We start from the raw sequence: 15,083 nt of genomic DNA on the forward strand, positions 1-15,083 counted from the left end.
AATAATCTCAACGACTAGTAAGTTGCACTGAAGATTTGTGATATTTTATAAATACTTACACTTTTTTCTAATTATAGTGTCTTGAAAAAGGAACAAAACGATTCCGAAAGCTAGACGAAAAGTCATAAGAGTGCTTCATTAACATCCCGGCCAATTTTCTGACTGCAACCCTAATAAACTGTGTTGTTTGTTTATATTGACAGTCACTAATATCCAGTAATTCTTATATATATATATATATATATATATATATATTATATATATATATATATATATATATATATATATATATATATATATATATATATATATATATGCCTTTCATGTTCCGTTGTAAAAATATAATTCTAAAATATAAATACTGTACATAAAAAATTAACCACATCTAATATAAATAGTCCCTACTTTTATTAGATTGTGATCCGTTAGATCAGAAATCGTGGGACAATACACAAGAGATTAAATGTCGAATCGAAAGGCAAAAAGTGCATTCTTGGCTATGAGCTCTGTGTTCAAGAGCCATGACCTCACCCTAGAACCAAAAATAAGACTCTTTAAATGTTACGTGTACTCAGTGCTTCTGTACGGAGTAGAAACGTGGACATTGAACTCTATCAAAACTTCAAGCTTTTGAGCTATGGTTATACAGAAGGATCCTGAAGCCATGGACAGACAAAGTCACCAATGAAGAAGTACTACGGAGGATGAACACAACCGCTGATATGGTCAACATTGTGAAGGGCCGTAAAAGCTGCAGTATTTGGGACATATAATGAGGAATCATGGCAAATATGAGCTACTCCAATGCATTTTGCAAGGTAAAATTAAAGGAAAAAGGGCCCCAGGACGAAAAAGAATATCCTGGCTTGCTAACCTGAGAGCATGATATAAAAAGATCTCAACACAGCTATTCCGTATAGCAAGCAACAAAGTCATCATAGCCAGAATGATCCAACATTCGAAATAGACAGGCAACCTAAGAAGATCAGAAATACGAGGTGTGTAGTAAAAAAATAATGAGACCAACGCTGCACTGCTATAACAGAAGAACAATGTACCAAAACTCAGCGACGATAACTACTTAGCGTGGAGCCTTCTCTTTAAAATACAGTATTAACTGTTTTGCCGGAAAAATGTTAAGTGTAACAGCAGAGCAACAATTGTTAAATTTTAGATTAAACTTGGAAAAATCGCTACTGGAGAATTATAATTTATTCAAAAAACTGTATGGCAATGAATGATTATCGCGTAAACATATTTTTAAGTAGATTATACGTTTTAAAGATAGCCGATAAGCCGAAGATGTATCGAGATCTAGACACTCCTTGTATCTAGAAAATAGTAATAGTTTATTCATTTATTCCAATTAATATACACACTTCATCTACAAGAAATGAAAAAACTACAGAATTTATTGACAGAATATACAACACAGTTGCAAATTAAAGTTGCAGAAAGTAAAAAAATCTAGTCTCTTGAATCAATGAGAGTAGGAGAATATATTGAAAAATGTTTAGTCTACTATGGAATCAAACAAAATTCGAAATTCAAAGTATTGTATAATTCAATTTCTCTTCTTCTTCTCAGTGAGTAGCTTGTGAAATCTCTTGTACTGTCAGTTTCGTAATAAGATCTGTTATCTGGTTGGTGATCTTTCTCGACTTTTTTTCTCGTGGACTAGGCCCCCAAAGTCTTACCAAACTATTTCTTCTAATAACATGGCCGAAGAACCCAATATTTTCAGCTACTATGGCACGTCCGTCCTCCTCATTCCTTGAGGCCTAGTCAGGGCGTGGTGACACTCTAACTATTATTAGATTGCTGTCTCCATTTGGTCTGTCCATGGTGTTGGAGATCTTCGTCTTGTCTTTGGACTTCTACCTTTCCTTCCACTACCAATAGTTGCATGGTCCCCGTTCTTCTAGCTAAGTGGCTGAAGTAAATTAGGTATGCCCTGTTTCTTCTTCAAGTGCCATCTCCGCGGCGGAGGTCGGCAATCATCATAGCTATTCGAACTTTTGAGACGGCTGCTCTGAAAAGTTCATTTGATGTACATCCGTACCACTCTCTCAGGTTGCGCAGCCATGACATTCTACGCCTCCCTATGCTTCTCTTTCCTTGGATCTTTCCCTGCATGATCAGTTGGAGCAAGGTGTATTTCTCTCCACGTGTAATATGTCCGAGATATTCCAATTTTTTTGTTTTTATTGAATTTAAAATTTCCATTTCTTTGTTCATCCTTCTCAGAACCTCTTTGTTTGTGACGTGTTCTGTCCATGATATTTTCAGAATTCTTCTGTACACCCACAGCTCAAATGATTCCAGTTTTTTCATTGATGTAGCATTCAAGGTCCAAGATTCCATTCCATAAAATAAGGTCGAAAAAACATAGCACCTCGCCAACCTAACTCTTAGTTCCAGTTTTAAAACCCTGGTACATAGACCTCTTTTCATTTTGTTGAAATTTGCTCTGGCCTTTTCTATTCTTATTTTTATCTCCTGATTGTAATCATTTGTGGAGTTAATCATTGTTCCCAGGTATGCATATTTGTCCACTTGTTCGACGTTGGTTTCGTTTATTAGAAGATTCTCGTTATTTCTTTGAGTTTTCGATATTCTCATAAATTTCGTCTTCTTGACATTCATTGTTAGACCATACTCTTTTCCATACTCTGCTATTCTGGTCACCAGTCTCTGAAGATCTTCAATGTTTTCGGCTAAAATCACAGTGTCGTCCGCATATCTAATGTTGTTAATGGGAACTCCATTTACCTTTATTCCAGCTGTTTCACCCTCAAGAGCTTTTTTCAGGACCTCTTCGGAGTAGGCGTTGAAAAGAATTGGCGACAATACGCATCCCTGTGTTACTCCACATCTAATTTCGATTTCTTCTGACAGCTGTTCGTTAACACGTACTTTTGCTCGCTGTTTATAGTATAAATTTGATATGATCCTGAGGTCGTTGTAGTCAATCTTCTTTGATTTCAGGACATTCATTAAATGTTTATGTCGTACTTTATCGAATGCTTTATTATAGTCAATAAAACATGCGTATATATCTTGATTGACGTCCAGGCATCTTTGTATTAGTATATTAAGTGAAAAAAGAGCTTCACGTGTTCCTAGGCCTTTGCGAAAACCAAATTGTGTATTATTAACGTCTATGTCCAGTTTGTGATATATTCGGTTATGGATGACTTTAAGTAGTAACTTTAGCGTATGAGACATTAAGCTAATGGTGCGGTAATCGCTGCATTCTCTTGCGTTTTTCTTTTTAGGGAGACAAATAAAAATAGATGTTAACCACTCTTTGGGTAATACGCCTGAACTATAAATTTGGTTCAAGAGTGTCACTAAAACATCAATGTGCTTCTCATCTAGAATTTTTAGGATTTCTATAGGAAGCATATCAGGTCCAGGGCTTTTCCCGCTCTTCATTGTTTTTAATGCGTGCAATATTTCTTCTTTTGTAATATATGGACCTTTTTTAATAGCCTGCCTTTTATATGAAGCTCTTCCAAAATTTACTGGTTGGTTTTATGTTCTATCAAGGACACGCGTAGAATTCTTCTATAGACCCACATTTCAAAGGCTTCGATCTTAGTCCTATCGATTCTTTTGAGAATCCATGTTGCAGCTGCGTATGTAAGTAGCAATAAAAACAATAAGAGCATTGACCAACCTGAACATAGTATTCCTTGTTATAGCTCGGTCTTTCCATATTTTAATCAGTTTAGCTGTTGCGGTTCAGGCCATTGCTAGTCTACGCTTGGTTTCCAAGGAGCAGTCGCCATTGTTGGTTATCAGGGAGTCCGGAGTTGTTCTGTCTACGATTATCATTTTTGCTTTTTCGGTGTTCTTCGAATTCTTCGCTTATCCGGTTTAGTCGTTGAGTGATGGTAATCATTTCGATTTCATTCGCTGTTAGTATAAGTCATCTGCGTATCGCAGGTTGCTGATTTTTCTGCCTTCCATAGTTATTTTTCTATTCCATTCGTCTAATACTTTTCTCATTATATGGTATGTAGACCCTTCTTTATTTGGATTTGTTGGGAAGATTGATAAATTAGTTTTCTCAGTCCAAGAGACTCTTTCGCCCACATTAGACGCCAGCAATACACCTTAAAGACATCAATTTTCTTTTTGCCTGTTTGTTATGTCCATGTGTATATGGGAAATATAGAAAATAGCAGGCTTTTATCTATTCGTACTTTGGTGATAAGCGTTATGACCCAAATCTTTTTCCAAAGTTTTGTGATAACTTGCTTGACCAGTACAATTCTTCTTTTCATTTCTTCACTGAAACCTTTTGGTTTTTTATTAAAGAGTCAAGTGAAAGTATTAACCGTTTCGATGTTATGTATTTTCTTTATATTTAAATCATTTGGTTTTGTCGGGTGGTATCATCAGCGTACCGAGGGTTATTAATTTTGGTGTCACTGATGGTGATTCCCCCTTTCTAAAGCATGTCCCATAATGTATTCGCCGTATATGTTGAGGAGGATAAGACTCAGTATGCAACCCTGTCGCTCACTCTTGTTGACAGAAAAGCATTCAATAAGTTCACTTTACACCATGACCTGGCCGCTGTTATTGTCGTACAATATAGCTAAATAAGTTGGTATGTTGAATTCTCTGGCTTTTTGTACAATTTGTCTTATGTTTAAATCTGCTCTGTAGTGCCTCTGCGAGTATAAAGCCTACAATCTTTTAAACTTTTTTTCAGTTAAAGAAAGACATAATGGTCATCGAACGGTAAAAAAGGTGGTGTGCTAGAGTAATTCATACCTTAGATCCTAAATTGCACGTTATTTGTATGCAGGCGAACAGTCCTGCAAAAACAAAATACTTTTAACAACTTTTCGCTTCTTCTGACCATAATTTTTTTCTCGTCGAGTATTCAGTAATGAAGAATAGTAATTTCTAGTCATTGTTCTACCTTTACCGAGAAAATTAATCATGATAACTCCTTGGCATTGTCAAAAAAACTGATGAAAGAACTTTTCTAGCAAATTTTTGAAGGCGAAAATTCATAGACATTGGAGGAACCAACTTGGGAGTGTCCACATTTCAACAATTAAAATTTTGTTTTTGGGTCATAGAAATATATCCAAAAGGTAAAAGAAATAATAAGTTAGACTTACTCACAATCAATTTAATTTAACTAATCGGACGACCGGTTTCGCTTTCTATAATATGCAAAGCATCTTCAGGTCACGATACAAAGTTAAAATGATGCCGGATGCTTTGCATATTATAGAAAGCGAAACCGGTCGTCCGATTAGTTAAATTAAATTGATTGTGAGTAAGTCTAACTTATTATTTCTTTTACCTTTTGAAATGGACTCACACAAGCAACACATTCATGATTTAAATATATCCAAGTTTGATCCATAATAATAACAAAGCTTAAAAATCTGTATATTTTTAAACAGCACAGATCAACTGCGATGCTTCTACCCTTGTACGCTTCTGGTCAACATTAAGATATTTGGGGATGAGTTTGCAGAAATTTCTGCTATCCAAATGGCCGTGAACTATATGATTAACGCGTGGACACAGAAACTAGCCTTCCAGATCGACACTCATCATAGTCGCATACGAAGGACATTGATCGTCATGGGTATTAAGCATACCTTTTAATTGTCACAATTTCGGTAAAATCTTTTTCAAATTTTATTGCGCAAGTCTGCTTTGACTTTTGACGCGAAGTTTACAATGACGCAAAGCTTTTTTCAGAAGAAAAAACCGATCTAGACTAACTAATACAATGGATTCAGAAAAAAGGGGACCATCTTTCATTTGGCATAAACGCCAATACATGGGGATAAGTAAAAAGTTAAAATAGAGAAGGCTAAAGAGGCAGAAAGACGAGTATAAATAAGAAGAACGTTGTAAGACCTAAAGAAGATATCAAATATAAAATCAGTTTCACTAAACTATTCCTTAGTTATATTGATTGTTTAATTTTAATGTGGATTACTTTTAAATGCGTGAAACCTACGATAATTAAAATATATGTAGCCAAAAATACTCAATTCTGACTGAACAAACTATTCTTATAAGGTGCTGAGTGCAAGTATTTTTTCATGTATACAAAGTGCCCACTAATACTACTTTAAAACTGTTTATCGGAACAATGATCTACAATCTATAATATATTACATTAAGCAGAGAGCCATGTCATAGCAATATTTATTTTAAAACTGAGATAAAATTTATTTTTTTTTAATATAACATTATTTGCGACATAGATAACCCTAAATATTTGACGAAAAAAGGTAAGAAATGAGAATGTTATTTGTTTATTGCTGAAATAATGTAAAACATACACAATTGGAATTTAAAAAAATCATCATGATTCGCTTTGTCTTTATCCATATACGGGGTCGGCTTCCTTAATTACATTTCTTCATAAGTTTCTATTTTGGGTCATACCAATATCACCCCCCTTTACCGACATGTCCTACCTAAGCGTCTCCCCCAGGTCTTCTACTCCTACTCACCTTGGAATCCACAGATCACCAATTTTTAGTATTGGGTGATTAAAGTCTCGACTTTGGACATGGTCCAACCACCTTTACCTATGCTATCTCATTTTAGCAACAATTGGTGCCTAATAAACTTAATCTTAATTTTATCCTTTTTTGATAATTCACTCCTTCACACCGTAGCTGGTCTTGTGGATGTTTTATAGAATTATTAACTACCTTATAATGAAAATTGCATGTGTTGTTGATGTGCCTTGTATAAAGCCAAACTGATTATCGGATAGTAAGGTTTATTCACAAATATGTCTATAAATTTCTCTCTCCTAAATTTTCATGGTGTGACAAAGTAGTTCTATGGCACTGTAATTTGGTTGTGTATGTCACTTGTTTTTGTAAACAGGTCCTAATATACTCCTTCTCTCTTCGTCTGACATTTGTCTCACTTCATCATTCTGGCTTTACATACAACCCTGTAAGCACGTATTTACATATTTCTCATAATCCCCACTTTATTCTATTAAATTAATTACTTCTATTAAATATAAATTCTATTAAATTACAAATTAATTAAATGAACTTGTGCCAACTTGTTCCTGTCTCTCCTAATGCTGTCCGCACTTCCCCATAAATATCATCTGCTTTAATGCAGATAATGCAAATTTAAACTACTTTATCTTTCTTTATTTTTGAAAGTGCTTGAACCACTTCGTCGTTTGTTATTTTGGTGACCATTGCTGTTACTGTATCTGTTAATTCAACTGGGTTTCTGTCCAATTTTTCATTTAATAAAGTGTTATAAGACTTTTTCCATCTCTTTTTGACATTTTTTTTGTGTATAATTTTGTATTTTATTAGTTTCATCTCGGATACATCTAATTTATGTTTGGCTATTTTATATATCCCTGTTTCTCCATTCGTGGTATCAAGTATATCGTATAGATTTGTTTACACTTCGACTTTAGCTTTTGCTACTACTACTTTTGCTTTTATTCTCTTTTATTTTTTCTTCAACTTCGTTTTCTCATCTTTTAACATCCACCACTTGATTTTTTTGTGGTTTTCTTCGACATTTTGATTTAGTTTTGCTTTCAATTACTATTTTCGTTGGAAATAAGCCACAATATAAGTTTATTTTTGTCGTTTCATCCACTTCGGAAATCGTTCTCAAAATACAAACATTTATCTATTTAAATTAATATTTGAGAACGATTTCCGAAGTGGAAATTGAAACGACAAAAATAAAGCTTAGTCCTAATGAAACTAATGTTGTTAATTCAAGCATACCATTTCTAGTTCCAATGCCTAGTGCTCCATGTATTGCTTCATATCCTGTCTCGGATTGGTCCACGTGTGCATTAAAATCACCTTCTATTATGAGTTCCTCCTCTGATGTAATATCACTTAGTAGTAGTAGTAGTAGTTTTTTTTTTGTAAAAAAGTATATATTTAAACATGAAAAAATATATAGAATCGAATAAAAAAGGTTTCGTGCGGTAGAAATGAAAAAAAAAGTCAGTATATTCCGTTTCTAAGCGCCTTCTTATGGGTAAACCGCTCGTCTATAAGTAGAGACATAATCATGGAACGGATAATTTAAAAGTGCATTTTGATACGATTGGACTTACATCACATCCAGAAATCGTTCTCAAAAATAAAATTATAAACATTGGTACAATTTCTACAAAAGAAAGCTGAGTGTCAAGTTCCTGCAAGAGTAGAAAAGAAATGCCCAAAAAGCCTGTCGAGATACGGTTAGACACGACATTTCTGTGAAAATATTGCTTCATATATACAGATAGAAACATGTAATTCAGGAAGCCATCCACGGATAGAAATAGTACAATCTACACCTCATTTCTTACGAATCAAAACTATTTTTCACAGATTTAAATATAAATCGTTTTAAAATAAATTTTATCTAAAAAATACAGTTCTTTCAAAACTGTATACCAGTTAAAACTCATAATTCCCGCTTTTTATTAATTATAAACAAGGTCCATCAAAAATAGCTACCAACTTTTAGTTAAAAAATGTGATGAGTAGTTTCGGTAGCGAAACGCATTATTTCTTCTCACCGTCAATAGTTCCAAATTCTCTCTCGTGTGCTCTGTTGAGGATCTGCTTGTAGAGAACTTCGGCTTCCTTGTATTTGCCTTGTTTCAAATAACAAGAAGCCAAGTTGTTCATGGTTTTGCTGACGTTCGGGTCATCTGCTCCTAACCTCTTTTCATAGATCTCTAACGCACGTTGATAGTATTTTTCGACTTCTTCGTATTTGCCCTGAAAATATGGTTCCCTCAAAAATGATCACGTAAAATTATTACAAAAAATGAAATTTAAATTAGTTAAAATTTAATACCGTTTATTATATTCTTTAGTATCAAGATGGACGTTTTACGCATCATACAGCATACTCGCTATACAATCAAAATTTATAAGTAGTTAAAATAGTGTTACTAGAGAATTTTGTTTCAAATTTTTATACCAGCCTTTCACTGTTTGCCAGTAAATTAATACACAAATTAAAAATACAGAATGACAGGCTAGGTTAGACCAATCAATCTAAAACCGATTTTGTTTGACCTTCCTCCCATGGTCGCAGTTGCGTTGCAATTTATTGTAGGAAGTTATTATCTGAAACACATAGAAGAAAACCTTATAGAGGAACAGGCAGGCTCTAGAGCAAAGTAATGAACTAGCCAAATACTTAATCTTACTCAGTACAGCGAGGACGGATATCAAAAGACATTAAAGACCGCCGGAGTCGTATTCAGTGAGCTAACGGCCGCATATGATACTGTTAGCCATCGAATACTCCTGAACAAACTGTACAAAATAATAAAAAGCTACAAAATAGTTAAGTCATCCGATCAATTCTGACTAGCCGGCGTTTCCATGTGGAACTCCAGGGGAAAATAAGTAGATGCCGTGCCCAAAAAACGAAGTACCACAAGGAGTAGTCTCGTCAGTACTCTTCAACTTATACACTAGTGACCAACTACCAATTTAGTAGTCTTCTGGACATAGAAGAATATCTTACAGATGTGCTTGGATCGTTGTCAACATACTACAGGGAGAATCAGCTGCACCCAAATGCACAAAATATCCTTTTCAATCTCAACAACCGGGAAGCTAATATCCCTTAGCGGTCAGTGGAATGAAGTCACATTGTCCATTCTCCAACTACCTCGTAGGGACGCTAGATAGAATAAAAGCTAGAAGCAGCACATTAAAAATACTAAAGCTAAGACTTAAGTTAGAAATAATGTGCTACAAAGACTAACATCATCCAGATGTTAGTCTTTGTAGCACATTATTTCTAACTTAAGTTAGTCCAGATGGGGAGATAACCTAAGTGTGTTACGAACAACATCGCTAGCACTCTGTCATATCAACTGGCTGCCTGAAACCAACATGATTTGAACACCTTTACTCATTGTCAGCCATAGCTCCCCCAATTATAAGAAGGAAAACAAACAGCATAGCAGAACGAACTAAACAGATAAATGACCATCATCATCCCCTTAGATCTTCTGCATAAGCCGCTCTGAGGAGACCTAATAAGGTCAAAATACGTATAAACGGATAGCACGAGCCCTGCATTGAAATTAAATCTCAAACGCCTCTCTGCAAGATAATAGTCTTTAATGGAAAAGAAAATAATGAAATGAATCCAAAATGTATTTTATTTCAAATATATGTGGATATAGTTTAAAAATAAACTGTTTCACTGTTGAGTCGATTATTTGCCCGCAAAGTTAATTAAGAAATAGAACTTGGATAAACAAATCATACTCAACTTTAATACATTTGAAGGATACAGGGGAAAAAGGAGGAATGTCAGAAATTTTCATTTTTTGTTTTAATAATTCATTAGATAGGTTATATTCTGCACTTCACTGTACGTGAATAACACTGGTTAAAATTGGGTTGTGTCATGAGATAACACGAATAATTAAATATCTATACGGGAGAAGAAAGGGGAATGTCAGGATGTTACCGGTTAAGAAGGGGGAATGTCAGTTGTGCATCACGCAGAAACAAGTTAAGATACTTTTATTGTTACTAATTGTTTCGTGTGTTGCTTTGAGGTGTAATATTTGAGGTTAGTTTCTTCAAGTTACTGGTACAACATCATTTTAGTATGCCAAGTGATATGATAGATGTAAGTAAAAAACTTAGATTACAAAGCCTTGTTCCAGGGCCTGACTGTCACTGTAAAAGATTGCGATGTTTTCAAAATGTTTCTGAAGGCTGTAGGAACAGTATTTTGAAGCAATTTAATTTAATGCGTTCTGTTGATGAACAAAAGTCATAGTTATGTGGTATGATTACCACACAACAAATTCAAAACCGATGTTCACGTCAAATGGAAGAGAACGCTAAATTGATGCCGTATATAGTTATAGAGTAAGGTTTATAAATGATGAGAATACAATAAAAGATATTCAGGTTTGCTTTAAAGCTTTTATGGCCATCCATGGTATAACCAAGAAAAAGATGGAGGTCCTTCAAATATCTTTAAAATAATTTGGCATGGATCCAAGAAAGAGGAAAGCATTCTTCAAGACCTAGGAAGCTCTCCAAAGAACAAAGAGAAGCAGTAATGAACCACATTGAAGCAGTAATGAACCACATTAGTTTGTTTAAAGGCAGAAAAAGCCATTACAACTTGACAGAATCTTCCAAAATATACTTACCAGAGGAGCTAACTAATAAAATGCACAACATGTATATTGAAAAATATCCAAATTTAGAAGTGTCTTACGAAACTTACAGAACAATTTTCTCAACCGAATTTAATTTGTTATTTGGGTATCCCAGGAAAGACACATGCAGTACATGTGATAAGTTCCAAGGATGGTGCTCTTAGGCTGGAGAATGAAATAAGACGCTTAGAAAATGAAAATAAACTCCATAAATTGAAAGCAGACACATTTTATAAGAGGAAACGAGAAGCACAAAAAGAAGCAGGAAAAGCAGCAATGAAGAAGCAATTTATTTTGATTTCCAGAAAAACCTACCAACACCTAACATTTCTACAAATGACGTCTACTACAGGTGCCAACTTTCTTTGTATAATTTTAATGTCCACACTTTATCAACCGGAGCCAGTACATTTTATACTTATCCTGACACAGTAGGAAAAACAGGCAGTGATGATCTGTGCTCAATGTTGCACGATTTCGTATACAATAATCTGGATATAAATGTCCGACGTATTTCCATGTTCTGTGATTCATGCGGAGGACAAAACAAGAATTATACTGTTTTAAGATTTCTCCATAAACTGTTGCACAAAGAAAAAAGATTTGATGAAATAAAAATATGTTTTCCTATAAGAGGCCATTCGTATCTTGAAACAGATAGGAATATGGGCATAATTAACCAAAAAGCTAAAGTAGAGCAGCCAAATGAATAGATGGAGATTTTTCAAACCACCTGAACAAAACTTACACCAAGAAGTGCCTCTTTAAAACTAGACCTCTCCGGAAACCAAAGTTGTAAAATCGCACCCTCGTTTTATTTATTATATTCATGTAATGGTCTTTTTGAGTCTGCAGTAATCGCAAACCGTCGTCCAATATCAAAGCACTCTAACTTGAAAGACAATGAGTTTGAACTACCAGACTATCTTTATGAAGGTATGAAATAATAATAAATTAATGTAGTAGTATTGGGAACTAAGTATTCTGTTTGTAGGTTTGATTCCTATTTCCAAGGCAAAGTTTGATTACGTTGTGAACTCCAAATTACATGAAAATTTTTAAACCACAGTGTAAACATACCAAACGTATGATTTAAAAAAAATTACCATATATAACAACATATATAATTAATATTTAGTCTTTTAACTTTAAAAATGCTCTCCTGAAAAATTAAACAAAAGTGACATTCCTCCTTTTTCCTCTGTACAATTCATTTTTTAACATTGTGTAAGTCTTTGTTAAAACTATATAAAATTGTTCAATATAGATCGAACTACGTTTTACTACGAAGCGTATAAAAACAAATTCAACCTTACCTGGTTTTGGCAAAGGAGAGCCAAATTATTTAATTGCTTAGCTACATCGGGATGTTCTTTTCCTAACACTTTTTCTCTTATATCCAAAGCTCTCTTACATAGTGGTTCGGCTTCTTTATATTTTCCACGTTTTCCGTATAATACAGCTAAGTTATTCAACGTAGCAGCCACCGCTGGGTGATTTTCTCCGAGAGTTTTTTCTCTTATCGCTAGAGCGTCATTTAGCAGGTTCGCTGCTTCTTTGTATTTATTTTGATCTCTAAAATAACATTTTTGGAATTAAAAAGGGATAATGCCCACGAGTTGGCTGTACACCATATAGTTAAAAAAACTCGAACATCGAAGTAAAACACTTCTGTTGTAATTGGTATATTTAATTTAAAATTAAATTTAAAAGCATTAATCTTACTTAAAATTGTTAAATTATCTGGCTATACGATGTTGGACTTAGATTGACTACAGGGAACATAAGTCCCTACTCGAAAGAGTTTTCTATATCCGAACTGTAGGAAAGTTAAATGCCAACTGACAACTAGATTCTTGCATTATTTTTCTAATTATTATAGAAGGAAAGGACCCATAATTGTTTTATTATTTGAAGTTCCTGCATGCGGTCTAAATACTGAGTTTAATTTTTAAATTTACTGAACAAGTAATTGATATAACTTTCTCAAAACCTCTTTCGACTAGGAGAAAGAAATGTCAAAGAAAGTAGAAAAAAAATCCACAAGAAAATAGCTGTAGAACAATAATTCTTATGTTAGAATAATACAGCACTTTTATATTCCCATCCTGTATAAGGTTTTAATTTGCGTCTTTACTTAAATATTACAAAGGGACTTTTTATAAACATTCAAATTGCATCTCAAAATCTTCGAAGAAAAACACTTGGGCGTCTTCGAGTAAAAATACATGATCCAATTGTTTGTTTACTGTGCCCGAAACCTCTATCGAGATAATTATTTATGGTCTCTCTCGTTTTTAGTGTTTCGCCGATATTCATTTTTATTTACAGATCCTTTTCTACGCGTTAAAAAAGTAAAAAATAAACCTCTCGAGACACTCCCCACGGTTTACCGCGGAGGATGAACGTTTTCGGATGATAATTTTCATCTGAGCAGCGACAAGACCTTCGAAATGGTTCGAGATAGCAGCGTTTTACTCTACTGATCGATGGAGCCTGGAAACCATTTGACAGAAATGTCAATTAAATTATGTAGTACGCCAGACAGGAAGAATGAAACACAAAATAAAGATTCAATTAATGCAGAATGGTTCACTTTTAGTTGTGGTGAAGGCATAAGTCACTAAGTTTTTAACTTTTTTTGCAGCCTGCTATAGCAGATTTAATTACAATGCTGAATATTTTATGATTAATTTATTAAACACAACACGAAAATTAACAACCAAAGTAATAACAAATAAATTGAATGAAATTATAACATTAGCAGAAGAACAACAAGGTTTTAGGTAGGGAAGATCATGCACAGACGCTATATTTATAATGACGCAAATGCAAGAGAAATCATTTGAATACAACAATCCGACATATCTATGTTTCGTGGACCTTAATAAGGTATTTGACCGGATCAAATTAAACGACGATATACACTTATTATACGAAAGAGAGATATCTTTAGGAATAATTAAAACTATCGAAAATATCTACCAAAACAACATATATATATATATATATATATATATATATATATATATATATATATATATATATATATATATATATATATATATATATATATATAATCGAACACCTCTCTACCCTAAGGTGTGAGGTAAAATACAAATACATGTTACAGATATACGTTACATTACATCTCAAATCCAATGATTTTTTCTATTCTATTCTGTGCACGAATTTTGTCCATTCTTGCTTGTTTTTTGCCTTATTTTGAGCTTCTGACCATTCCATTCCCCTACTTTTCAAAATCTGCCCTACTTCGTCATCCCAGGTTTTCCGTGGTCTGCCTCTGGTTTTAAACTTTTTCACTTTAGCCTTCCAGACTTGCTTAGCGGGTCGGTTGTCGCTCATTCGGCACAGATGACCAAACCATTTTATTTGTTGTGTTTCAATAGCGTGTAGTACAGATTCTATGCCCAGTTCTTCTCTAACATCTTCATTTCTTATTTTGTCTCGTCGTGTTATTCCTTTGACTCGTCTTAGATATTTCATATCAATGGCTTGTATCTTGCTTTTTAATTGCTTTGTTAAAACCCAGCTCTCGCTTCCATATATCAAGATTGGTCGGAATACTGTCTTATAAACTGTCATTTTGGTTCTTCTGCTGATTTCAGGTTTACCTATGAATGCTCTACTAAGATTATGGTACACTTTTGAAGCACTACTTATTCTTTCTGTTATTTCATTCTGCATGGTACCTTCTCTGTCTATTGTAACCCCTAGGTATTTGAATGCATCTACTTGTTCTATGAGTTGTTGGTTAATTTCTATGTTAACATTTCGGTTCGTTTTCGCTATTAACATCACCTTGGTTTTCTTAACATTAATCTTCATGTTTCTAATTGCCAGCTCATTATTCCATCTATCT

General features: G+C 34.0%; 1 protein-coding gene across 6 annotated transcripts in view; it reads right to left on the minus strand.

The window, feature by feature from the left end:
* Klc (kinesin light chain) overlaps positions 1 to 15,083 on the minus strand; it is a 105,297-nt gene that overhangs the window by 40,866 nt on the left and 49,348 nt on the right. For all 6 annotated transcript variants that reach the window (XM_072532847.1, XM_072532848.1, XM_072532844.1 and 3 more), the window contains 2 exons: positions 12,517 to 12,775; positions 8,567 to 8,771 (listed from right to left, as the gene is read on the minus strand). In XM_072532847.1, the coding sequence (XP_072388948.1) occupies positions 8,567 to 8,771; positions 12,517 to 12,775 (464 nt within the window). The remainder of the gene's footprint in view (positions 1 to 8,566; positions 8,772 to 12,516; positions 12,776 to 15,083) is intronic.

This window comes from Diabrotica undecimpunctata, chromosome 5, assembly GCF_040954645.1.
Source record: "Diabrotica undecimpunctata isolate CICGRU chromosome 5, icDiaUnde3, whole genome shotgun sequence".
In the NCBI taxonomy this organism is placed as follows: domain Eukaryota; kingdom Metazoa; phylum Arthropoda; class Insecta; order Coleoptera; family Chrysomelidae; genus Diabrotica; species Diabrotica undecimpunctata.